This window comes from Micromesistius poutassou, assembly GCF_964030765.1.
Source record: "Micromesistius poutassou genome assembly, chromosome: 19".
Taxonomy (NCBI): domain Eukaryota; kingdom Metazoa; phylum Chordata; class Actinopteri; order Gadiformes; family Gadidae; genus Micromesistius; species Micromesistius poutassou.
The window spans coordinates 9303244-9330476 of record NC_140289.1 but is presented as its reverse complement, the minus strand read 5'-3'; the positions used below and the strand labels follow the sequence as shown (position 1 = coordinate 9330476).

The 27233-nt window shown below is 46.3% G+C and overlaps 2 protein-coding genes across 5 annotated transcripts in view; both read right to left on the bottom strand.

Moving 5' to 3' along the window:
- The window catches only part of usta (uronyl 2-sulfotransferase a), a 48064-nt gene extending 32371 nt beyond the window's left edge, over positions 1–15693 (bottom strand). For both annotated transcript variants that reach the window (XM_084483907.1, XM_084483908.1), the window contains exon 1: positions 15314–15693. In XM_084483907.1, the coding sequence (XP_084340033.1) occupies positions 15314–15548 (235 nt within the window). In that variant the 5' untranslated portion in view covers positions 15549–15693. The remainder of the gene's footprint in view (positions 1–15313) is intronic.
- Positions 15694–20016: 4323 nt separating this feature from the next.
- The window catches only part of LOC311363916 (SAM and SH3 domain-containing protein 1-like), a 52521-nt gene continuing 45304 nt past the window's right edge, over positions 20017–27233 (bottom strand). For all 3 annotated transcript variants that reach the window (XM_084483904.1, XM_084483905.1, XM_084483906.1), the window contains 3 exons: positions 25552–26726; positions 23360–23491; positions 20017–22848 (listed from right to left, as the gene is read on the bottom strand). In XM_084483904.1, coding sequence (XP_084340030.1) covers positions 22552–22848; positions 23360–23491; positions 25552–26726 — 1604 coding nt within the window. In that variant the 3' untranslated portion in view covers positions 20017–22551. The remainder of the gene's footprint in view (positions 22849–23359; positions 23492–25551; positions 26727–27233) is intronic.

Genomic DNA, 27233 nt, shown 5'->3' with positions numbered 1-27233 from the left:
TCTCTATCCCTCTCGTGTTTTCTCTCTTTTTCTCTCTCTCTTTATATCCCCGTCTCTTTCTCACTCTCTTTGTCTCTCACTTTCTCACCACATCTATATGTGAATGAAAGTCAATAATTGAAAGCAAAACAATGAAATATAAGACAGCTGGAATGCCTACATAGGATTTTACAATAAAAGAAAGAAAATGTGTTTGCTAACAATAGCGAGGACAGTGGCGATGTTTGGTATTGGGAGGTTGTGAGAACCTTAATTAGAACGTCTACCTCCCTGTAATTATGTCAGGAACACTAGCTTCTGGCAACCTACCATCTAGCTTAGAGAAAGTGAAGAGAAGCTAGGTTTTTGCTTCCGTCACACAAGCATGTGCGTCAATGCGGCACTATATAATGCTGTAGTAATATGCTGTAATATGCTGTAGTGACACAAAACTAATACTTCCACCAGGGCTTTTATATGCATTTTCAAGATAACCGTCCAGAGCTAATATGACATCATCAATCAACCTGCAATTATTAAGGGACTACGTAACCTGTTTAAATCTCTTTCATCATCCTCCTCACTTACTAATGAAAACCGCATGTGCCGGGAAAATGCACACAGTGGCAAAAGAACATGATTCAGGTATTTACTTTCTCTTTCTAAAAACGGATCTCATTAGAAATACTGGAGGGATGGATTGCTATGCTGAGAGGGCACAGAACAGGCTGCTGGTTAGATTCCCCCACCCACCCAACCTCTTGTGTGCATATCCACCCAATCCATCGCGTGTTGGCAACAACAAAAGCAGGACCCGATACAAACGGCAAGGGATAGATGAGAGGATGAGCTGCAACACAAGATTCAATATTTTGATACAAGAGAGTTTTTGAAGTTCTGAATCCTGGGGTTTATGCTACAGACACGATAGTCGCCATCATTTAAAAAATGACTGTGTCTCGTCCACTTGGTGGATTTATTTGATGGACCATTAAAAAATTAACTATTCAATGTCTGTCTGTTCGATTAAAGGTTTTGATACATTATCATTATTATATTGTATGTGTATTGTTATGCATATATTTATAGACATGGTAAAACATGTTTGATCATTTAACATTACTGAAACGTATGGATACTTTACTTTAATTGTTCAATTCATACTAAACAATTTAAACAAGCCCAAATGGGTTTCAACCTCACCCCGTGTGTATTTGTTTTTTTTGCTCTTTACTCAAACCTGTTTATTGGTTTACACAAGCTTAAAAACAGAAAACAAAACCAGTCGATAGATTGCTGTTTAAACGGCCATTTCTGAATGCTCAAAGATATTTCCTATTCACGTCATATTCACTTGATACTCAAGAATCCAGTCTGCCCTCTTAACGTCACTCAACCCTTACAACTAAATGTACTTGGAATCACTTCATGCAGAAACAAAATACAGAATGTATGACGACAAAGGGACAAAGAAGTGAATTCCACTGAATTCAGGTCCAGCAGCTGGTTGCACCAGCAGAACGTAAGGTTCCACTTAGACTACGGTGAACGTAAACTGCCCAAACGTTCCACTTTACACTCTACTAAAAAAATAGCAGTTGCACCAAGCAGATAGTTTCAACGTAACACTAAGTTATAACTTATATTTTACACCTCCCCTCTAGCTGGTGTAAGTTCCATTCTAACGATAAAGACCGGTAAATACGTTAAAAGATTTAAATACCAAAGATGGCTATTCGTTTTGAGCAATGGGAAGAGGAGTTTCAATGCGGTTTGCGTCAGGAACGGATTGTCCGTGACCGTATCGATCCATTTCATCAGTATGATGATGTAGATCTATATGCGCGATTTCGGTTTCGGCCCACGTACAAACCATTATTGAGACAAAAAAAACTCAAGACAAAAACTCTCACACAACGAATAGCATACAAAGCAGCAATGAGCTGCAATTTATTATAAAAATCTGCCATCAAATAGCTTAACCTCACACCCAAGTCAATTTTAGAGAATAAATGGCTGTCAAACTGTTTTGTTTGCTCTCTCATTTGGGTGCTAACGCGTCTTCACTCGGATAAGGTGGAAACTTGCTGGTAGCAGCTACTTCCTGTTTACATTGTTTGCTGTCAATGATTGGCTTGAAATTATCTAAACGTCATTAAATGCGACACTGGTACAATTTACGCACTACTAGTAACGTTAAAACTTAAGTTATGGTGGTGCAACCAAAATTTAGAACACCTTTAGTTTGAAACTAGCTACGTCGAGCGTAGGGTTAAGGCGAGCTTTACACCCAAACTTATGATCGGCTTTACGTTCTGCTGGTGCAACCGACTGCAGTTTCCTAACAAACGTCTTGGCTCTGAAGTGTCAACCGAGAGAAGGTCGGCAGGCTCTCTTTCGAGGCCTCCATATCTCTTTAAAGAACTACTTTTTCATCGCCTTCTTGTGGTTAAACTCAAACCCTCTGGTTCTGCCTTCATGTCTTCCATGCTTTATCTATTCAGAAAGACAGAAAGAGTCTCGTTTTCAGGCCTGTGGTTTATAATTATCTTGCTCTTACCTTCCGGGACCTGTGGAGCACATGGCAGTATGCAGATAACCCACGATATACCCTACCAACATAAATATTGCTGCATGTATTGCATTGCTGCACACTGTGTCTTTCTGTCTGTTTAATAGTTATAATATCTGTGCATCCAGTTCAACAGGAAAGCAGTGGTAGACACAGGCTTTGTAATCTAAGTGTGTTGCAAACTACATGCACTGATTAGTGACAGAATTGTTCCAGTTGGCAACACAAGCAGTGACACACACACACACACACACACACACACACACACAACTCGCCAGTTTGGCTAAGCGAGGTGAACAGAGACTGCATCTGTTGTACTATTTTACTCCATCCAGGAAAGAGTTTCTGCTGAAGACATTTCCATGTTACGGCAGAAGAGGAAGCAAGGAGGAGAGAGGGTGGGCTGGGTGGGGGGAGAGAGGGTGGGCTGGGTGGGGGGAGAGAGGGTGGGCTGGCTGGGGGGAGAGAGGGACTGGTACAGAAGTAAAACATGAGAGCGAAGGCGGTGGGAGAGCAGAGATGAAGCAGGAAAGGGATCAAGAAGCGATGCAAAGGAAGGAGGTGTAACAGAGCGATCTCACACACACACACACACACACACACACACACACACACACACACACATACACACGTCCCCCTCATCTAACATCAGTGGCATCAATCTGCCGCGGTCCAGAACCCCTGACAACCAGACGACCCATGTGGACGCTGGAGGGCCAAGAAACAAAAACAAAAAAAGCAAAGCAAGCTGCTCTGGGCGGGTCTCACGGAAATACTACGCAGCTAGGACAAGGGCCAGCAAGACAGCCCACTGATGGCTTCACATGCTGTGTGTGTGTGTGTGTGTGTGTGTGTGTGTGTGTGTGTGTGTGTGTGTGTGTGTGTGTGTGTGTGTGTGTGTGTGTGTGTGTGTGTGAGGGATAAGAAGGTGGTCCGGCCACTACAGCAGGTACAACAACCTGGACGTCAGTGTGTCACACACTATGATGGCGGCAGCATCACCCCAGCTATAGTTAGAAGACGGGTAAGAAAACATCTTCATGAGGTTGGAGACAGCCTGGTTACATTCCTCACAGCCTGTGGTAGCTAACCCTCAGTAGTTGTGGTGGAATGTTTAAATGGGAGACCGCGAGGCGTTTTTTGGTAGGTGTGTCTCAGGCAAACACACACACACACACACACACACACACACACACACACACACACACACACACACACACACACACACACACACACACACACACACACACACACACACACACACACACACACACACACACACACACATACATCCAAAACATGGATCAGCCAATTGTGTAGACTGGCATGTACAGACCGACTTGTCTATTGTATACATACACACATACATAAACAAACGCACACAGACACAGACACACACACACACACACACACACACACACACACACACACACACACACACACACACACACACACACACACACACACACACACACACACACACACACACACACACACACACACACGTACGTTAGTGCTCTGTGTCACTGTGTGTGCTCACTTGGCTACAAGCAGTAACACTGATGAACCATGCCTTCAGATATTTAAGATGTTCTCGATTTAAGCAAATAGGAAGTAGTAAGTAAGTAGTAGTAGCAAGAAAGTAGAAAGTAGGAAGTAGAATTACTGTGTACCCCAAAAGTGGTGCTCATCACATCCTCAACTGCCTTTCGAGTGACTCACAGGGAGGGTTTCGCTCAGTCCAAAGTGCTGGTCACGAGTTCAGCAACCGCCGTTATCGACACAATGTGTATAGCTAAAGCCAGGCCTTTAAGACCAGCTCCCCTTAATGAAATGTCCTTATGCTTACGATGCATGTCAGCACAATCTAATTTAGAGGAAACAGATCACAGGGCACGACACCAATGGGTGTTAACCAGACGACCACACTCCTGGCCCGCACTGTAGCTGACCTACGTCAGAGAGACCGATTCAGGTTGAGTCCCGGCCGACAGGAAAAGCACAAGCTGTTTGTTGGTCTTTCGATGAAGGATTTGTTCACTTTGGCCTGCTCCTCTATCCCTCAAGATGTCTCACGAGAACATCTGGAGAGAGAAAATACAAATGTGGTTTTGCCCAATAGAACAGGGGATTGTATGGGCAGCGGCCATCGGGCTTAGCGCCCTGCCAAGACGTCTGGGTCGGCTTTTTGAGAGCCTCTTGTTTTTGAGTGGTTAACATCTTCGAAAATGGAAAAGCCATGAGATAAAAATACAAAGCAAAAGGGCATGACTGTAACCGGTCACGGCTGTGTGTTGGTTCTACGGCGATCCACCACCCCCACCCCGCGCAAGGTGTTTGGAGGGTAAAGTGTGTTTGCCTGTCTGACGCACTGTGCCCCGCTGTCCGTCACGCGGACGAGAGAGGGACAGGCGTGGGGCGAGAGATTGAGAGGAGCGAGAGTAAGGGAGGGAGGACGGAACGAGAGGTGAAAGTTTGTTTTTGCTTGTTCTGTGGAGAGACAGATTAGGTAGGGCGAGACGGTGAGATAAAAAGAGACACAGAAGGGGTTGATGGAGGGAGGGTGAAGGAGAGAGTGGAACGGCGGGGACTGGATGAAGGTCAAGGAGAAACACATTTGCTCCAGAACGGGGTGTGGGATTTGGCTTATGTCAAGTTTGCTTTCCGCAAGCCGCATGCCTCCAAGAATCTTTAAAAATCCTCTTTCTCCACAGTCGCCTCGGGTATTCTCTCCAGCACTATAACACACTGTTCAGCTACAATATCAAGACAACAAAAGGATGATATTTTTTTCAGTGGTGATCACATTATTGTTGTCAGAGTTGTATTATTAATCCAACATTTATTAACTGTAAAACTTCAAACTTTTAAGAATCATCAAACTATCAGTTTAACATTAACATGTTACAGTGTTGGGATATTTCCTTATAAAGGAAATTATATGCAGTTTAGTTTTATTTACAGCTATTTCTCATGAATCCTGTAAATATTATCGTTGTATCATTTAGCTGAATATCTGCATTGTCAATTATGTCAAAGTAGAATAATTAAGTAACAATACAATATAAAGTTTGTAAAAATGGATATATGAGGTGTAATTGAAACCTCTAGGAGCCTCTGGAAATAGATTGCGGTCCTGGATGAAAAAATGGTGAAACAAAGTGAGATGAGCTCTGAATCAGGTGCACCATCCATCTTGCCTTATGTGAGGCCATCAGGTTGGTTCTCCCAGCTCGACAGTGCATTACTCTGACTAATGACACTACCTTCCTAAAGGCCCGCTGAAACCCATTCAGACAAGAGTGATTAGGCCTCCGCCGTCAAATACCTGTCCCCCCCCTCTCCCCTCCCCCGACTCCTCCAGGGGCCCCCTGACTTGACGTCTACAGTGATCATCGCTCGAGGGCCCCTCTTCAATCCAGCCGCTTCACACAGCCACTAGTGGCCGGGGGGGGGGGTTTTATGAATGGGGTCTGCAGCGAGGAGGGGCGGTTACACAACAGTGTGTTTAGAGGCGGCGTGGGAGGAGATGTACTTGACGCTGTCTGTATTTATTTTTCGCTCGGCCGGCGGAGCCGTGGAGTGGCGTGGTGGACCCTATGTGGACGGAAGAAAAAAACAAAAAACAACAACAAACCATTTCCTTCTTCTAAACAATAAGAAATACGTTCCTTCTAATCCCAGCGCTGCCGTGGGGCCGGAGCTGCACATTAACTGGGGAGTGCGTGTGTGAGAAGGAAGGGCATCAATCTCAGACTAAACAGTAGGCACGAAACCAGGGCAGCTTGTGAGTACAAAAGTGTAGTGTTGCACCGCATGGTATGGCAGCCTCTTTAAGTAGCTCAACCTTTTACGTAATATTAAAGAAAAAAAAAAAACAGGCCGGTTTGTGTTATGTTTTCCTGGTGTCCCTGCATGCTTGGGCGAATGGAAACGTTACATCATAGCTGTGTTATGGGGTTTTCCTAATCTGAGTAGACTGATGTTTCAATTGGGACCAACTGTAATCACTGCAGGGTGTGTGCATGCGCTGTGGAATGCATGCGCAATTGTGCATACACCAAATCAACAGCCGACGACACACACACACACACACACACACACACACACACACACACACACACACACACACACACACACACACACACACACACACACACACACACACACACACACACACACACACACACACACAGGTTCTCTTCTTTGCTTTAAGTCTGCTAACAATTTGCAGCTTTCACCTAGAACATGGAATCTCTGCCATAAGCTATGGAAACTGAACATTTCATAGACAGTTACTCCTCCTCCTCCTCCTCCTTTCTTTCTCTTTCCTAGAAAACCTTAGAGGTTCCTTTAAACTGTGAGCTGTTACCACATCACATACCACATCAGAGATCCCTTCCACTCAACCCCAAGCCCAATGGCTGTATACTTCTTTATATATTGGGTTGTTGTTTTCTCTGCGATAAACACAACGTATCTAATAAACTCTTGAGGAGGTGCAAGTCGAATCAAAGAAAAGAGGATGTGCAGCAGTGGAAGTGGATGTGTAATGCATTAACCATGTGCACAGATAAAGCTGGACTGAAGAAGAATGGCAGATGTCTTTCCTGGCGGCGAGCCTCTGACCATCGCGTTCAACTGGAGAGCAACTCCCGGCGGCTTATGCTATATAAAACTTTAAAGCCGGCCACAATGCATATTACCAAACTAGCAACTAGTGGTTTTAACGGCATGGGCTGGCCACTGTATATTTAAGGCCCTGTGAGGGCTTCTATTTTGAAAACCACTCTATGTTCTCTTCATAGACTTGAAATGAGGCAAGCAGCCATGGTTGTGGTGTGTCATCCAGCACAGCGGAAGAGCCTAAAGCGCGGTGTGGTGCCGACACCTGACTTATCCCCTTTTATATCTCTGTGTAGATCTCTACTACAGTCCTTTAGCATACACTTGTACACCCAAAGTGATACAGTGAATAGGGAATGGGAAGTCGACTTCACACTGTGTTGAACGCTGTGTTGTGCTAAGTCTAGAGGTTCACTGCCTCTGTTGGGAGTTAGACTTCCTCACAAGATGGCGCCCCACACGATGTACCTTAAAATAACCTGTTGTGATGCAGCTTGTTAAGGGGCGGGTATAGGGTGTGAGGCGTCTTGCAAATAAAAAACATGTCTACATGTAGGCTGAGGACATTGCTGGATCGATCCCGGAACTTTTTCGGCTGGTCGTCTTGCTGAGAAGAGAGGGCCAATCTCCCACAGTGAAAAATAATGAAGCCAAATGGTCTTGATTTTGGCCAAAACAAGACTGACTCGAGGACTGCCTCCTCCACTGGTAGCAAGGAAACAGACGCTCGCAGACGTATCTGGGCCCTGATCCTGTCAGTTAACAGCGGAATGCGGAGCATTTTAATGCCCTCCTCGGTAAACAAACGGCCCCCGCTCGCCAAATGGCACCAGGGCTCTAGAATGAAGAATTCATTGAGAGAGGAGAGCGGCAGGGCCCGCTCAGTAGCCACTGCTCAGTAGCCGCCGCCGCGCACTACAGCTGCACCCCCTTTGGACCGGCCCCCACCATGCACAGAATGGCCTTTTGTTTGAGATTCAGTTGTTCCGATACAATGATCCGGTCAAAGCAGAAGGAGGAAAAGTGCAGTATTGAATTTGTTTGGCGAGCAGCTCTCTTCCGCGGTGTAGCTGATCTACTATTGATTGTGCTCGGTGGTTCTCAGCCTCACTTGGAAGTGGCTTTGGACTTTAGGAAAGCGTCTGCTAAATGGGTACATGTTGTGTGCTGGAGGGAAGTCTTACTCACCCTGGAAACCAAAAGTATTCATTTATGAGATGTGCGTAATTCTTTCTATCATGTATCGAGACAACACCCATAAAAGTAACTGCAACGTGAACATGGTTTTCATCTGGAGCCCTTGTTAAACCGAGACACATTAGATACCACAGCCCAAAGGAGTTCATAGTCTGACTGCATGAGGAAAAGGGACAAGGAAAAGGACAATTATTAAAATGACACTCATTGTACATTATTAAACTTATAAAACACAAGTAGTACTAACCAAAAATACAAGATTCCAAACACACTTAACACTGAGATATTGGAATGGCTATGCAGGATCTTGCTTTGATAACATGGGTAAAAAATTGTTACGAAGGCTTAGATTGATATCCTTAATATTTTAAATGAGACATTTTCCGGGTTAATGTGGTGAATGGTATAACGTAAATATTTACCTTGGAGGGAGGGGCAGGGGGGGCTGGCGAAAGTGATGGAAACTAATTACCTAATAGAGATGATTGGGGTGTGTTGTTTAAATGCTGGCTTTGGCTTTTTACCCCGGGGGGCATTAGGCATCTCTTAGGCATAACAATGTTCCCTGGTGATGCTAACCACAGCTATTAGCTAATCAAAGGGTTGTCATGAATTGATGATTGGAATGATTTCCAGCTCGTTTGAGCGGGAAAAGGCAGTGAACTACTGAAGGAAAGCATGTAGCCCGCTGAGAAATAAAAATGATGTAAAAAACCCCTCTATTGAGCTCCATCAGACTGAAAATGTCTTAAATTACCTTCCCACTCCATGCTGTATGAAGACAAGAACGAAATGTGTGGAAAAATCGCCCATCAAGGCATCCCAATGTTGCACCAATTACGTACTATCATTTATTATGATAACTATCTATCTAGCGTCTTCTATACTGAACGTAATCATTTTAACGAAAGCTCTTTAATATTAAGTACATTTTTTATATGTGAAAATTTCTCTGAAAAAGTGGCATAAACTTAATTTCTTTCTGCCAAATTTGAATACCGACCACAAACGTGCTGCTTTCTATCATTTTCAATTCTGCTTTATGACCCTTAAACCTAATTAGTTAGTCGACAAAAAGAACACCAGGTAGACACCTTTCATGTGGTTTTGCCGTGGCACAGCGGGGGGGTTATATGGTTTCCTGGTCCGGGGAAAGCTACCAACTAAACTGATTGTTTTGGCTTTTGGTACAGGAAGTGATGTCAGCTGGACGACTGGCTTCCCTTCGTCTGAGTTGTTGTTGGTTTGTTTTTGTGTAATGCCTAGACGCTGAAACATCTATTAAAACAAACAAATTTAAAAAAAGACAACATAAAACAAAATTCGAGCAGACACAGTGGGGAGTCCTGAAGCAATGTGTTTTCTATTTGAGCTTAGAAACGTGGGATTCACGGGGAGAAAAACATTGGATTGACTTTGTGTCAGGGTGGCCAGCTCTGCATAAATGGATGATGCTGAAAGGCAGTATTGGGTAGAATGGAACTGGTATTTTTCCATGTGTCAAAACAGCGCCGAAACTGGCAACCTTGTAAGAGTTTTTTCTAAATATGGAGGGACAGTTTGAGTGAAAGCAGCCTTATTTCCATGGTAACCCTGCACCCTCAGTAATGAAGTCCATGTCCCTGACCCAGCGGTGTGCAACGCTAAATGTGTCTGATTGATTCACAAAATATGACTGGATTAAATAAAAGCATGTGCTTCTTAATATCCTCCAACAGGAAGCTGTGCACAGGCTCGCCTGTGTGTGTGTGTGTGTGTGTGTGTGTGTGTGTGTGTGTGTGTGTGTGTGTGTGTGTGTGTGTGTGTGTGTGTGTGTGTGTGTGTGTGTGTGTGTGTGTGTGCAAGCACGTGTATGCATGTGTGTTTATGTGTATTCTGTCTGTTAGCAAGTAAGCATGTGCATGTCCACGTGTGTAATTCAGGGTCAATATTTATTGGAACCCCATATTGGACCCCAATACACACGGGTGGGTACCTCCGAGGGGCCGACCCGGCAGCAGCCCAGGGGGGCCCCCAGAGAGGCTGTGTGCCGTCACTAAGTTGACATTTATGGACCCACAGTCACCATGGCTCGGTCAAAGGGAGTCTCCAGTTCCTTTACAGCGGTAAAGTGCTCCCTTATTGTCTGAGGGACCGTGTAAAGTCATGGTTTATGAAGACCCCCAAAATGTAATTTTCCACTCCATCTAAATAGCCTGGCTCATAAAACAACATGGGCTGGCCTTGCTCCTGAACCGGCCACTGTAGGACCGTTTTTTTTTTTCCTTAAAGTAAACTCAGGAGGACGGCTAGGTAAATTGCAGGTATAACTTCAGCTGATTTAGAAAGTGAATATATTCAGATACCAGATCGCATTGTGATCACTGATAACTACTTGAGCTAATCAATGTTGGATTCACGGGGAGCAAAACATTATATTTACTTTTTGTAAGTAATTGACTACAGTCCAGAGTCACACACAGGGATCACAGACCACTTTGGGGTCTATTACGTTGGTATTTGGTCACTGATGGGCCTCAATGCTGTTACTTTGTCATAGTGTTACCATGTCTGGGGCAAAGACCCAAGTCACACCTAACAAACCGGTCGGCCGTGTCTGCTTCCCATTTCCTTTAAATGTGTTTTTTTTTTCCTTTACCTCCATTCCATGCTAAATCTGGGCTTTCAATATCCCCATATTCATCTTTATGTTTGTCTAGTAAAACGGCAATAAAGTGACCCTAAAACACCTATAAAAATGTCCATAAAATGACTTTACATTCTAAATCCATAAATAACTCTCTGCATTCCAGGCCATCAATATGGAAGATAAAGAGTTAACATTATGGAGAAAGTGTGTGACTGAGAAAAGTGTTAAATCAAAAACATGCATCCTTATCTAATCCCTAAAGCAACTTTGCAGTAGTGTGCGTCCATGTGTGTGTGTGTGTGTGTGTGTGTGTGTGTGTGTGTGTGTGTGTGTGTGTGTGTGTGTGTGTGTGTGTGTGTGTGTGTGTGTGTGTGTGTGTATGTGTGTGTGGCCATGTGTGTGTCTGTGTGTGTGTGTGTTCTTCCACAGAAAAGACGCTGAATATTTGTATTCCATTTCCCTATTATACTGATCATATTTGCTGAGTGGATGAGTTTTTGTGTGCGTGTGCGTGTGTGTGTGTGTGGGGGGGGGGGGGGGGGGGGGGGGTTGGTCTGTAAATGTTGGAAGTGTAAATGAATGCTCTGTAAAGTTTGCCTCTCAAACATGCTCAGGGTTTGTTTGTGTGTGTATTGTGTGTGTACAGTATGTGTCTGTGTGTACAGTATGTGTGTAGATGTCCTAAAGTCAAAATCTATAAAGAACTGTGTGTGTGTGTGTGTGTGTGTGTGTGTGTGTGTGTGTGTGTGTGTGTGTGTGTGTGTGTGTGTGTGTGTGTGTGTGTGTGTGTGTGTGTGTGTGTGTGTGTGTGTGTGTGTGTGTGTGTTTACAGAGGTCTGTGCAGCATGTTGAATGGAGTGGAGAAGGAGATATGGGTTCTCACAGCATGCAGACGTGCACTTGTGCACTCAAACACACACACACACACACACACACACACACACACACACACACACACACAGAGTAAGACTTAAATAAGCATGGAAGAATTCAATGTTTTTACTGGCGAGTGGTTAGCAGCAACAGAACATATAAGCTAATCACTAATTGCGGCTGATCTGTCATTGAACGAAGCAGGGTCACATCACATGCCACGCACACCGCTCTGCTGACTGAATAGTCTTACCTGCTGCAAGGGCCACACATTCAAGTCTAGGTATTTCCTATATTTCTTATCTCGTATATTCCCTGACATGCATCCAGCAGTGCTAGAGCGCCCCTGCAGGAATACCAGTGCCACTGCATTCGGCGCCCTGAATGATATTTGTTTTATTTAAAAACATATATTTCATAGGTGCCCCCCCTACTCCCACCTGACAGGGTGGAGCTGTAAATCCACTGGCCTAAAAGCCTCCTCCAGAGCAGTTCTGGTTACCGCGGCGATTTGTTGAGTGACACCCTCAAACACACTCACCTCCCCGCTGGCCGTAACAAAACAGGCTCTGTTCCCCTCTACAGTACCGTCTGACACACACACACACACACACGTGAAATCCACCCGTTAAGTTCACAAACACACAGACACGCTAAACACCAACAGAAATTCTCCCCTTGTGTTCCCCGCCCCCCCCCCCCCCGCCGAGCCAGACGTAAAACGGCGACACAAGGTCAATAGATTCCCTGATCACAAGACGTTCGTCGAACCACAAGCCTGCCCATCACACACACACACACACACACACACACACACACACACACACACACACACACACACACACACACACACACACACACACACACACACACACACACACACACACACACACACACACACACAAGCTTTATACAGTATATGTAGTATATGCAGGGGTCCCAGTAGTTCATTTAACTTTTTATTGGAATCAGGAGGAGAAGTTTTCCATCTACTCTACTGGACATACAGTACCTGGCTCATTTAGCCTCAATATCCAGAGATAGAGCGAGGGAGAGGGAAAGCGATAGACAGAGAGAAAGAAAAGTGAGATCTATACTATTCAGACTCTTTATCAATATCTTTTCATTGGGATACCCTTGAGGGAACACAATATTGCCAAATCACAATAAAATAATGTAATTTCCCCAACAGCTTCATCACAGTGAACATCAATTAAACAACACAAGCATTGCCTCTTAAACCTTTTCACCTTTCCTTTCCATCGCTGGAGGACAGAGGAGAGTGAAACTCCTTGAGGCTTAGGTGTACACGGCCAGAGAACAATCAAAGTCCACTCTGACCGCCATTTTGGGAGACAGGTTCAGCCGTGCACATGTTTTGCTCAGCTTTAAGTAGAGCAGAAAGACACTGATGGAGGACCACTGCAGGGCCCTCACGAAGAGCTGACAGTGACAGGAGGAAGCTACTGAACTTCCAGAGTGTTCTTCCAGAGAAGAGACGCTGCATATTTGTAATCCATTGCCCTATTCTACTGACCACATTTGCTGAGTGGATGAGTTTGCGCGCATGCGCGTGTGTGTGTGTGTGTGTGGGGGGGGGGGTTGGTCTGTAAATGTTGGAAGTGTAAATGAATGCTGTGTAAAGTTAGCCTCTCAAACATGCTCAGGGTTTGTTTGTGTGTGTACTGTGTGTGTACAGTATGTGTCTGTGTGTACAGTACGTGTGGAGATATGTGTTAGTATGTGTGCGCGCGCGCGTGCGTGCGTGAGTGCGTGCACGTCACAGAGCGTTTGGGGAGCAGAGTGCTTAACCAAGGTGTTTGAGTTGTGAGAATCTGAGTCACGGACCAAACAGATTTCCTTGCGTGCGTTGGGCTGTGTGTTCACAGATTATGGGGGGCTCAACAGTGCAGTACAGTGTCTCCGCGGCAACACTGTATACGTTCTTTATCACCAAAGCCTGAGCCAAATGATTTTTTTTTTTTTCACACAAGGTTTTCTTTCAGGAATCAAATCGCAAGTTCAATATGGAAAATACCAGCGCTATATTCAAACGGATAATTTAGGAAACTGAAGAAATCTTGATGCAAGCTCTCAAGGGATATTTGACTTAATCAAATAGAAGATTTTACCCTTTTTGGTCAATATTATGAACTGTGTGTGTGCCTGTGAGTGCTTGTGTGTGTGCGTGTACGTGCGTGCAGGAAACACACACCACCCCGAGGGATTAGCGGCAGACTTGGTGAGTGACTCTCATTCTGTTCCAGATGTTTATCACGTCATCAAGGCCTCAAAAACCCTGTAAGAAGTAGGTAAGAACACAGCTCCTTCAACGCACGCACACACACACACACACACACACACACACACACACACACGCTTTGTGGCGCGCGTCATGTGGTTAGGAAATCAACTCCACAGTTGATACTGTATTTAGACCTGTGTGTGTGTGTGTGTGTGTGTGTGTGTGTGTGTGTGTGTGTGTGTGTGTGTGTGTGTGTGTGTGTGTGTGTGTGTGTGTGTGTGTGTGTGTGTCCAAAGAACAGAAAGACCCAGCTTGGAACTACCAGCTTGAACGCACATAGGCCTGCTTGCACCCACATTAATCCGGTTCACACGCCTGCGCCTGTTGCACCAAGTTCAACTTGAGCAGGATATGGTCAAAAATGTAAAGCCTTTTAAATTCTACATTTTATCAAGATCAGCAGATCTTCAGCAAATTGCCCCATTTCCTTGTAGATTACACTACCACAACGACTTGGCGCATGAACACACACGCACTTAAGAACACACGCACACACACCCACACACAGAGTGGAGATGTCATTCATAAGCAACACACACACACACACACACACACACACACACACACACACACACACACACACACACACACACACACACACACACACACACACACACACACACACACACACACACACACACACACACACACACACACACACACACACACACACACACACACACACACACACACACACACACACACACACACACACACACACACACAGGTCTCACGAGTTCTGCGGTTTCTGTTACCATAGTAGACGGACCACAGCGCTGTTCGGGCATGTCAGCGCTGCTGAATAGATGGCTAGATCGAACCGTTTATGCGGCTATGTTCTATGGCATTGTTTAAACTAATAACACGTGATAAGTAGGCTTACTTTAACTCAAAGTAGACAGGAAGAAGTATGCAACAAACCAGTATCGATTCATATCCCACCCATTACTTTCGGTGTGACGGAAGCCTTGGCCGTCAGTGCAATGCACAGTAGTAGGCTAAGAGTATAATAAGGGCTGAGTATTAGACTCCTCGTTCACCAATACGAGTTCCTGTACACACGCAGGTCTCATGTGCAACCACCATTAATATCGACACATCCACTGAATGGCAGCCAGGAAAAGTTTCTCACCTAGATACTGTCGGATGTCCAGCAGGATTGTAGGGGGTCCTCCGTTCAGCTCGTAGACCAGTGACCCGAAACAGAAAAGGAACAGCGTGGCCATGCAGAAACCATAGCCTCTCAGGGAGAATCGCAGGGGCACAGCGGAGAGCCAGCTACTATACTTTTTGTTATTTCGATCTCTGATGTGGTTCTGAGTCTGGTTGTTGTTAAGGGGACTGCTGGGGAAATTCTTCATCATCATCTCCTCCTCACAAAGCGCCGGCGCTGGAAGCGGTAGTCACCCATCCGCTTGCGGAAAGTAAAACTTCTTCTTGTTGCTTTGGTATCATCTGAGCCACTGAAGGACACCTCTTTATGAAACGCCAGGCAGGGTTCCCCCCCCCTCAGCCGCCACGAGTTGTTTGCGCTCTCGCCGTTTTTCCGCCTCGGCTCGGTTCTTCTCGTCTGCGCTCGGGACGACTACTGATACAACTCGCGTTATTACGAGACCATCGTTCTGCTCGGGGTTTTTTTTTTGGCCACAGTGTCAGATTACTAAACGTGGAAGAAAAAACTTCCACTTTATGGGATATTGACGTTTTTGTAGTGTAAATGTGTGAAACAGCGCCCCCCCGCGGTCAGACACAGCCGTGGATGGAGGCTGTGGCCTTGAGTCTTGAAGGCAGGAGTGTCATTTGGCCTCATTGGATAAAGACATTACATCAGAGTGTTGTTGAGATCTGCAAACAAGTTCAAATTAGTGCAGGAGTGTGGCATCGGTTAGGCCTGTTCAACCTCATCCTTATCCTAGATCATCATCATCATCTCTATTTCAGATACAAACTGCATTGATGGCTACCTTTTATTATAGTTAGACTAAAAGGTTGGTTCCCTGATAGATAACGTTGGCGTTTGTGGATGCCTTTTACTTTCTATATGTTTTATCTCTAAATATCCCTTAAGTGTGTATTTTATCTTCATGCCGCTAAATTACACTCAACCCTACAATTGGAGTAGCCCTGCAGTTAGTAGAGCCATGAAGTCACTAAATCCTTTCAAGCCCTACACGGGAGCTTTCCTTTTTTTCTAAGTACTTGGTCAACAAAATATTCAACCTGAAAATCACAATCGTGTTGAACAAAACATTAATCAGCTTGCAAAATACAGCTCTGTGGAGGGTAGTTATCTTCTTCTCCCCAGCAGTTCAAAATGGCAGCTTGTTCTCTGTTGTTGTTCTCAAAGCTGTTTCCCTTACCTTAATTACATTGAGAATCGCCCCATATCACAACACTGATTTGATGATGTCCATGTTTGTCATAAGTTAAGTCTTTGAACATAACATTATTACTTTTTATTACTATTATTATTATTGTTATTGATGCCAGGGTGTTGTGGTTATAAACAGAGATTTCTCAGAAGCATCAAGTATGTATTACCAGGGCACTGCGGCTCACAGGGTCATCACTCCTGCTGGAGAGATTATGTGTTGATGACAACAACGTGTCTACAAATAAAACAACACAAGGCACAAATACAGCAAAATCTGATTCCAATTCCAATTCTAGGAAGGAGGTGGATAACTCTGGATAACTTCCAACTCCTAAAGAGGGTCGACTCTGTGAGATGGGCCTAAAAAGATACATATGATTGGCCCCTGTGGTACCCTTTGGTGTAAAATCTGTGTTCATTCATATATCATCAAATTGACACAGTGACCCCCCCCCCCACCCAGAGGGGCTTAACCGGGCCCCTTGCGGACCAGGCCCCCTGGTGCTCGGGCCCCTGTTCTAGTGTGGCTAATCCAACCTTGATCAGAGGCATTTCAGATGCTGACATGACAGCCCTACCACATAACTATCCACCGGCCTGAACGCTGAGCCCAGCACAGCCAATCATTGCGAATCCCCTTCTAGACATGACTCAGCGTCTGATTGGCTGTTAACCACCACCATGTGGACAAATCTGCCTCATACCAAAACGATTCACGCATTCCCCAAAAATAAAACAGTCATCATACATCAGAGCACGGGTTGGCCTTCTTCAGTGAAGCTCCTGTCAACATCGGGCAAAGAGAGACAGCAATGATGACAGCTCTCATTTAGCGGGCAAACCATTGGCAAGTTTTCACCTTTATTTGACAAACCGCTCCAACGGTCCTGCAGTGTTTGGACACGCAAAGCCCCTCAAGAATGAAGGACAAATGGAGTGCATTTGCTCAGGAGAGCGAGAGTAAACGTGTGGCGTGGGGGGAAAGTTTACACTGGATTTGTAGTCAAGACAAAGTCAACCTCAGAAAGTTGGATTTAGCTACACAATGGAGGATGAGAAATGCGTAACATCTTATTTCCAATGGAGTCATTATACAGAGTATGCTCAGTATGATAATGATAGTAAGACCAGGGACAGATGCATACTTATATGAAAACAAACGTCAATACTATATTTGTTTCCCCTTAAGACCATATTGAGCTTTGGAGAAACAAACAGCACAGTTAAAAATAATATACTGAAGGCACATTAAGCTGTTCAAAGCAGCTTCTCCTCTAAGACCCTGTGTCTCGCATAGTTTTGTGTGTGTGTGTGTGTGTGTGTGAGCCACACACACACACACACACACACACACACACACACACACACACACACACACACACACACACACACACACACTTCTTAAGAAAAGAAAACACAACTACAGCTGTGTCAGAAACATACCTGAATGATTTTTAAAAATGATTTTCCTTAACAACAGCTGCAAAGGAGGAGTATGCTAGGGGCTTGAATCAGTTAAACAGGCTTGTGATGTGTATGAGCACATTTTTTTGTAAAAGCGGACATTAAGACCAGAAGAAGGCAGAAATAGTTCTGAAGTTTTGTCCCTCCATTGTGTCTGGGCTCTCTCTCTCTCTTTCTTGTGTCTGGGCTCTGTGTCTGTCAAACCACTCAACAATATTTTCCTAGAGCAATCTGATCGCCATAGCAACTTCTATTGACTTCAACCTGTAACCCCAATTTTTATCGGGCCGTTTTTCAGCTTGCGTTTCCACGCATGGCAGCGGGTTGAATGAAATGATGTGATGCGGTGCGGTATTAATCATATCAAATCTGTTAACATTATGCATTTTATTGGAAAAATAATTAAATTGTCATCTGCTTTTAAGAGGGAATTAATAATGTCCCGACTGAAATGCCAATGTGTGATGAAGGGCATTGCGTGTGTGTGTGTGTGTGTGTGCGTGTGTGCAGCCAGCTCTAACCACTATCATGTGATTTGTTACCTAGAGGAATATAAATCTCAAGGAAGAGCAGGTGAGTTTTACCTAGTTTCAGTTATTGAATAGTTTGTTATTATAGTTATAGAAAAGTTTATCATTCAAAATAGTAATAATAATCATCTTCCTTATTACTCTCTTTATAAGGCCTTCCAACTGTCTATTCTACCTGTCTGTCTGTCTCTTTCCAGCAGAGTTCTACGCCAGTGTTTTAAACCTGTCTGTCTGGCTGTCTGTCCATCTCTTTGTCTATCCAGCAAGGTTGTATGCTAATGGCCTGAAACAGTCTGTCTACCTTTCTGTCTGTCTGTCTCCCTGTTTTTATTTCCAGATGTATGTCGGTCTGGACAGCAGGGTTCGCTATCAGGGGTATAAACATGTCTGTCTGTCCACCTGTGAGGCAATAGGCAATCTCACTAGGCAATCTCAACTGGGCCTGAGTACGGTTGCCTCTTGTACATACGGTTGCATATCCGTGCAAGTGTCGGCTCATTAGCATCTGTACCGTGGCCTGAGCACACCTCTCCGAAGTGTACTGAGACCACAGGATTTAACTGTACTTGAGTACGGATGGCGTGCTCACACCAGCCAAACAATCTAGACTTTAGGGGGCAAACGTACTCGGGCATGGTACAGATGGCCTAGTGTGAGTGCGGCCCAAGAAGATGATGTCGTCTACATGGTTTTGAGAAGATGTGCAGACGTGTTGAGTTGTGGTAAAACAACCTTTTAATGAGTCCACTGGTTTTCAGATGCTGCACAACCTCTTGAAGGGTTTAATGGGGTCAAGGTTGGAAAAAAAGATTGTTGTGCTTTTTTCAATTCCAAATTCTATTTGCAAACTCACTCTTTGTTCATTTCACGATGAATCCGGGGATCTGTTATTAACAGTTTTCGACTACTTCTACTTTCTCTTTCTACTTTTTCGACTACTGATGTTGAATTTTCCTGCGGTGCTTTTTCATTCTCTCATGACTCTATCTTCCTCCTACACACCTGTCGTCCATCATGTATGCTAATCACTGTCACAACATTTTGATTGGCCTGTAGTTCCACTTAGATAGGCCTAGTGATTGATCATGTTGTGCGCTCCAATTCTGTGTTAATAGTAGCTAAAAGTCTGTGTCAGAAGAGGCACACTGTGTTGAGTGGCAGGGAATCTGATACATGCGGCAAACGCGTGTCTCCTTCTTAATTTCCGGCCTGGGATTAATAATTACATACCTTTATTAGTTCATTAGTCGATCTTATCTTATCTTACAAAATAAATCGTTTGGGGAGGTGGTGGGTATAATAGTAGTCGTATTATTTTTGTATTACCGTATAGTAGTATTAGAGTGTGTGTGTGTGTGTGTGTGTGTGTGTGTGTGTGTGTGTGTGTGTGTGTGTGTTTTGAATAGAGGGGCAGTAAATGGCAAGGAAAAGTTTTTTATTATATTTCGGAATGACAAATAGTTATGGACATTAACTTTTTTTGTTTCAATACACAAGCAAATTGTTTATGGACAATCGTTAGATAGATGAAACAAAATAAAATAATTTGTACACTTATATTTTACAATACATAATGTAGCTTTTACTGGCGAAAGCAATATGCATTATGCAGGAAGGTATTGCTATTTTTTTTTATAGTACAGCTACTTACAGTTGATAGGGGGAAGAGAAGCATCAAAAGAGAAAATAAGTTATTTAAATATCAATTACATATACAGAATGTGGAACATGGTGTTAAGCATTTCATATATGTAATCAAACTTTTTGTAAAACTGCAAACAAATCTGGAAGGGGTTCATTTGAGAGTGACTATCAACATGTGTACATCGACTTGGAATTGAAAAGTCAGTACTAAAGTATCACTCAAAAACACCCACTCAAGACCATTCACTTTACAATACCTGACACAATTTCCATTGGCATCTGACCAAAATGTAGCCAATTTTGCCAATAAATCAGCTAGGTTTACCTTCTAAAGTGCATGTACAGTGTCTATACATTTTTCTTTCTCTGTTCTTTACAAAATACATTTTTAAGGTTGGGCTTTTAGTTGAAGTTACTGTCATTCTAGCTACTCCAGAGCACCACTTTGATTGAGGAGGGACGAAAGGCATCAAACATCTCTGTGTCCACCGAAGAAAATCCCCTCCATGTTCAGTAAGATTCATGGAGGGTTTTCCCCACCTTCAAAAACACTGCAACAAAGATTATTTAAAGATAAAACAAACTTAAGTGTTAGAATTTTATGAAGTCAACAGAGACAACTTGTATAATACATTTGTCTCATATGTCATTCAGATAGCTTGAGATTATGAAAAACAATAAGACGACCTGGCTGTGTTAAACATAAGGACTCACTAAGGTAAGAATCGTCAGGATATTTTGTATTTCTATACTTGTGGATACAAAGATTATTTGAAAGGAATGTCGAAAAAGTAACCAAAAGCATTCTTTCTTTTTTTAGGCCAGCGTTTAGAAATGTTGGCAGGCTTTTTCGCAAGGTTCCAATCATTTCTTACCATCATCCATGATCATAAACAGTGTGTTTGTGTGTGTGTGTGTGTGGACACAAATAGTTGTGAGCAAGCTGCAGTCTGTATTGTACACGGTAGAATGTGGGCTGTACATGGTAGACTGTCTGTACTGTACACGGTAGGCTGTTGGTCTGTACTGTACATACGGGACCGACATGTGTTAAGTCATGCTGCTCTACTCTGGATGTTTTGAAGTGGAATCATTTCTGTGGTCACTTATGCGATACATATTGATTATGGACTATCACTATGACCCTCTCCCCTGATTCTCAGGTGTTGGGGGGGGGGGTTGTGGCGGACATTGGCTGTGTTGCCAATCTCCCGTTGCAAACGTTTGATCTGAACTGGGCTACAAATGTCGTTTTCTTTTTTTTATGTAACGGTCAGGCGACTTAAAATGTGTTGGAAAACAGTATTTATTATCTAGGGTTTAGAAAGAAGTATAAAAAAGCTGAAGACCCGTGGAGATCACTAGAGCACTGTGTTCCAGCGTAGCTCTGGTGTGGAGAGGGGCCTCCTCTTAACTGTGTGATCAGAGTGATGAGATAGCCATGGTTACTGATTCTGCCTCACAATAAGGCAGGAAGCATCGGGGGGGGAAAAGCACACTGAAAGCAAAGTACAAAAAATGGTGAAATAAGATTATACTGGAAGATATATTACAGAAGCAAAAAGAACAATCTTTTTTTTGAATCTCTGAACAGCCAGTTTACAAATTGCTTGTTTTCATAAACTGAGCTGATTAAGAAGGCCAAACATTCATTTTGTAACTCGAACATTTGTCAATGTATGAAATCGGACTGAAATCACTTTGGCCATCAAGACACATTCTGTATTTAAGACCCTCAGCTCAAAAAAATGAAACATGAAAAAATATGCAATTATTTAACAGTGATTAACAGTCTTTCTTTATGAAAACACCCCAACCTATAAAATGTGCTTTCTTGCTGACAGGCAGTCTCGCGTTCTGTGTTTAAGACCTTTAGGGAATGCTTTATCAAACACCCACCTCTCGGGGCCCAGAGTCTGGTTGTAAAGGCCTTCGTTGTCTGGTGTCCAGGTTTCTGAACTGTCCATTAACCAGGTGTCCGGTCATTGAATATATACTGAAACCCAAACTCCTTTAGAATGGAAGCAAGCTTTGAACAAGAGGAGCTCTGCTTGCGGCGGGGAACTCAGATGCCAAGAACACAGGGTTACAGGAGGAGAGTCCTACAGAGTGATGTCAGCTGATCTACCGTCCAATCACAGGCCCTGATCGCTCAACAAAACATTTCTCTGACGGTCTTAATGATCATTCTGTGCTGTTTGTCGTCCTTATCTTCCAGTTCAACACTCATCAGCTCCTCTTGGTCCTTTGGCTCTCGCGTCAACAACAATGACAACAACAACAACAACAACAACAACAACAAAAACATCGGCCTTCAAAACCTTCGTCCAATCACAGATGGCGATTCCTCCAAACCGGTTACGACTGGCTGGAAGCGGCGTTGTCGTCCTCGTCCTTGCTGAAGCTGCTGCGGCGCACGGCGAGCGCCCTGGCCTCGCGGGCCAGGCGCCGGGCGTGTCTCTCGTCCCGCACGCCGGCGGCCCTCAGGTCGCCCTCCGTCAGCGAGGCCATGCGGCCGGGTGCCTCGCAGCCCGCCGCCGCCAGCGCCGCGCCGTACATGGGCATGCCGATGGACACCAGCCAATCGGAGACGCTGCCGACGCCGCTGGGGGACAGGGGCTTGCGGCAGAGCTCCGTCAGACCTCCGGACGGGATCTGAGGCGGGAGGACGGGGGGAACAGCGCAGGTTCACGGTCAGAAACGTGAGGATGGTACGGGCTAAACGGTGTGAGACGTGAGGACGGTACAGGCTAAACGTTGTGAGACGTGAGGACGGTACAGGCTGAATGTTGTGAGACGTGAGGACGGTACAGGCTGAATGTTGTGAGACGTGAGGACGGTACAGGCTAAACGTTGTGAGACGTGAGGACGGTACAGGCTGAATGTTCTGGGACATGAAGATAGCATTAATAGTACAGTCATACCACACGACTCAGGTAAAGCACTCCGGTCTACACTGTTGCTCTGTGCAACGACAACGACTGTGTCAATATGTCTAGGCAATGTCTCTTTAAATAAACAGAAAATACAATAAGATCAATAACACGTACATGAATAATAACAACATTTAACTATCATCCATAAAACCAGACTAAAACTCGAGCTGACGGGTGAAGACGGATGTGCCGTGAGGCGTGACGCAGTGTGGTGCCGTCTGTGGACTTACGGCCATGCGGTGCTGCTTGCGCAGCTCCCTGACGCGGAGCTGGTCCATGGCGGAGGCCACCTCCTTGAGGGGCTGCTCCAAGTCCTCAGAGTAACGCTGGACCAGGGGCGGGGGGATGCCACAGCGGCCGTGCTGCAACACAGGCACTGGGTTTAGACCGCTGCCGGGAGGTCAAGCACGGCACTTCTTAAATACACACGCACGCATCGATGACACCGTAGCTGTGGCCGCACGACATGTCGTCAAGAGGGACCATGTTTGTGTCCGTTCGCCTGAAGGAGGCGGGGTCTGAGTGGAGGACAGAGCGGTTGTTTTTCGTACTGGACAACATGAAGTGGGATGAGGTCATGTGTTTGGGCTTTCCTGTGCTCATTGCAGAGCTTTAAGAGGCTTGGCCCGGGCGCCGCTCGGCCTGTTTACGCCAGACTTGAGTGGATGTTTGGTAAAACAGCAGAGCAGAAACGCACAGCAGGAAACACTGCTGCCGTTAAGAACGACGATGAGGGGCGCTGCCCAGACACCAAAGGAGATGACTTTTAATGTGTTAAACCCTAACGAGGAGAGGAGAGAGAGCGAGAGGGAGAAGCAGAGAGAGAGCGAAAGAGAAGCAGCAAGAAAGAAATAGAGAAGCAGACAGAGCGAGAGGCAGAGAGAGACAGAGACAGAGAGAGAAAAACAAGGGATCACATGATGTCAACCTTGAATTACGGTCAACAACTTGGGATCCCTTCTGCTTTCTTTCCTTTCCTCCTTCACAGCTGGAGTGGAGGTCTGGAAGGGGTGGCTGGAGGAAGAGGGGGGACCAGGGGATGCATAGGGCAGGCCCTGCAGCCAAACATCCTGTCAGAGATCTAGCACTGGGGCCCTCAGCGGGGAAAGTCTCCAGCATGGCTGACAGCCAGTCAGCTTTGGCTTGTAAGATGTGCACTCTGAGTCAGGCTACAGACATACTCTGACAATAAGTTTAACTGCATTGTTCCTCATTGACACCCAATAGGGCTTGGTTTGCCCCTCAATCCCTTGTATTGTGTGCGTTTCTGTCTGCATGCATGTGTGTGTGTGTTTATGTGCGTGTGTGTTCATGCATATGTGCATCTGTTTATATGTGTGTGTATGTGTGTGCTTATGTGTGTGTGAGTGTGCTAATGTGAGTGTGCTAATGTGTGTGTGCTGATGTGGGTGAGCCCACAGCTGATGTGTGTGTGTGTGTGTGTGTGTGTGTGTGTGCTGATGTGTGTGCGTTTGCTGATGTGTGTGTGCTTATGTGTGTGTGCTTATGTGTTTGTGTGTGCTGATGCGTGTGTGTGTGTGTGTGTGTGTGTGTGTGTGCTGATGTGGTTTCTAATTGTGGTTATTTTGGCGGTGCTTTTGAGGGGCCCCCTGTTTAACAGGAGCCCCGGCCCGGGGTCGCTGTTTTACAGCCCCGTCTGCTCTCTGTAACACCCAGCCAGTAAACTTAACGGTCTGGACCACAGAACACCCCCTTCTACATATTGTCATAAACAAACACATTGTTATGGAAATGTGCAACATTACTGTAGCTAAGGTGAGTCTGGGGGCACAAACACAAACACACCGACACAACAGCAACACACACACTGGTGGTGTGTTGGTATGCGATGGCAATGAATAAGACACACTCTAAGTGCAGTCTTAATTGTTTGTGTTTTCAAGCCAAGTGGGTTCCAAAACCAGCCAAAACGGTGTTGTTTGACCTCAACCACGACAACAACAACAACAGCCACAGGGGGTCTTCTGGATCAAAGTCAACTCCTGCACGATAATGTGACCAGGCGGAGACGCTGAGGCCAGACAAAAACAGAGTTGGTGGTGAGGTCATGTTTCCATGGCTAAATGACACAGCTTCTCGCTCTGGCACCTCTATGATGTGGCTTCTAATGGTTATTCCGCAGCTCATCACCAGACCATGGAGCTGTGTGTGTGTGTGTGTGTGTGTGTGTGTGTGTGTGTGTGTGTGTGTGTGTGTGTGTGTGTGTGTGTGTGTGTGTGTGTGTGTGTGTGTGTGTGTTCTAGCTGTGTGGTATTCCACTGAAAACACTACAGCCCAATGAAAAACACTACAGACCCCGCCCCACCCCCCCCCTAAAGGCCCCCTCTCAGCCACCAGGAATTCCACTGCGCGGTTGCCCTCGCCGGCGTTCCAACCCCCACAGACGAGGCAGTCCACCCACCTTGTCGGAGTAGGGCTCCTCTGTGAGGTCGATGCCCTCCGCCTCCAGCCGGGGCTCCAGCAGGGACAGCAGGTCCGGGCTCATCTTGCTGTGCGACGCCTTCCTGGAGACCGCCACCTTGCAGCCCAGGTCAGACATCCAGGGGGGCCGCACCGCGGGGGGGCTGCCCGCCTCCTCGCCGCCGGCGGTGGGGGTGGAGGGGGAGGTGATTAACGCCGGGGACGTGGCGCGGGGGGTGGCGGGGGGCGTGCCGGGGGTCCTGGCGGGGAGGGCCGGGGCGCCGTGGCGACCAGGGCTGCCGCTGCTGCTGCACACGCTGCTGCTGCTGCTGCTGCTGTTGCTGCTGCTGCTGGCGCTGCCTCTGCTGTGGGTGAGGGGGGAGGCCGGGTGGGAGCGGGTGAGGGAGTGGGTGGGGGAGGGGGTGGGGGAGGGAGAGGAGGGCGGGGAGAGGGGCGTGTGACGGAGCCCGTTGGCCATCCGCTCCCGGGACTTCTTGGCCGGGACCGGCGGGGGCACGGGGGGCTTCTTGGAGTGGGCGCGGAGCGCCGGGAGCCTCTCCGGGGCCCCGGGGGAGACGGGGGCGGGGGCCGACAGGAGCTCCGGCGGCGAGCAGGCGGACGGGGGGACGGCGGCGGGACAGGGGGGTCGCAGGGGGAGCTGGGAGGGGAGGGGCGGGCGCTCTGTCCAGCGCTTGGGGCTGACGGGCGGGGGTGTGGCCAGCCGGGCGGGGGAACACCTGTCTTTCAGCGCCTTGACGGGGCTGGCACCTCCGCCGCCCTGGGGCCCAGCGCCGGGCGGCTTCACCTCCCAGACGGAGGCCTTCTGCTGCTGCTGCTCCGCCTCCTGCTCCCAGCGGAGGTCCCCCAGGGAGTGGGAGCGTTTCCAGGGGCCGGTGGCGGTGGGGGTGGCGGGCTGCGAGGGCCCCTCCAGGTCCTCGCAGCTGCGGCTGGCCAGGAGGGGGGACTTGCGCTGGGCCTTGCGGAGGTTCCCCAGCAGGGTGAAGCTCTTCAGGCTGGGCTTGGGGAAGAGGCCCCTGGGGAGGATGGGGTCGTGCTGCGGGCCCTTGCCGCCCTGCAGGGTCTCGTTGGAGACGGTCATGGGCAGGGTGGGGTAGTCCGGAGACTGGAGGCCGGCCGAGGAGCGGCTAGAGCGGGACGACGCCTTCCTGTTCTTGCCTGCAATAGAATACAAAATAAAAACACATGAATGACTTGTGAAGCAAACAAGAAATAAAAATGTATTCTGACACATACCAAAATGGAATATTTTTAAAAAAATGAAGCAGGGGCACAGAGTCAAAGAGAGTGAAAGAGGGGGAGAAGGTTTCAAACTCCCGACCAAACGGGTTGCAACAGGGCAGTGTGGTGGCTAAACGAGCTGGCATGCCAACTAGCTAGGAAACAGGACTTGGAGTGACCAGGGTTCACTTTCAGTACTGCCTAGATCCTGTTTCAGGGCTTTCTATACTGGCCTGTCCATCAAAATAAGGCAAAACAAACTTATTTAATGGTTTTCATAAGGAAAGCCTGAAGAAAGAGCTGTAGAGTAACCATGCATCATAACAGAAAGCCAAGTCCAACTTACCATCAGTCTCCCAACATAAGAGAGCGAAGATGGATGGATTAGACAGATGGAGCAAGAGGAAGAGCCAAAGTTGTTGTGAATGTTGTGATGACAACATG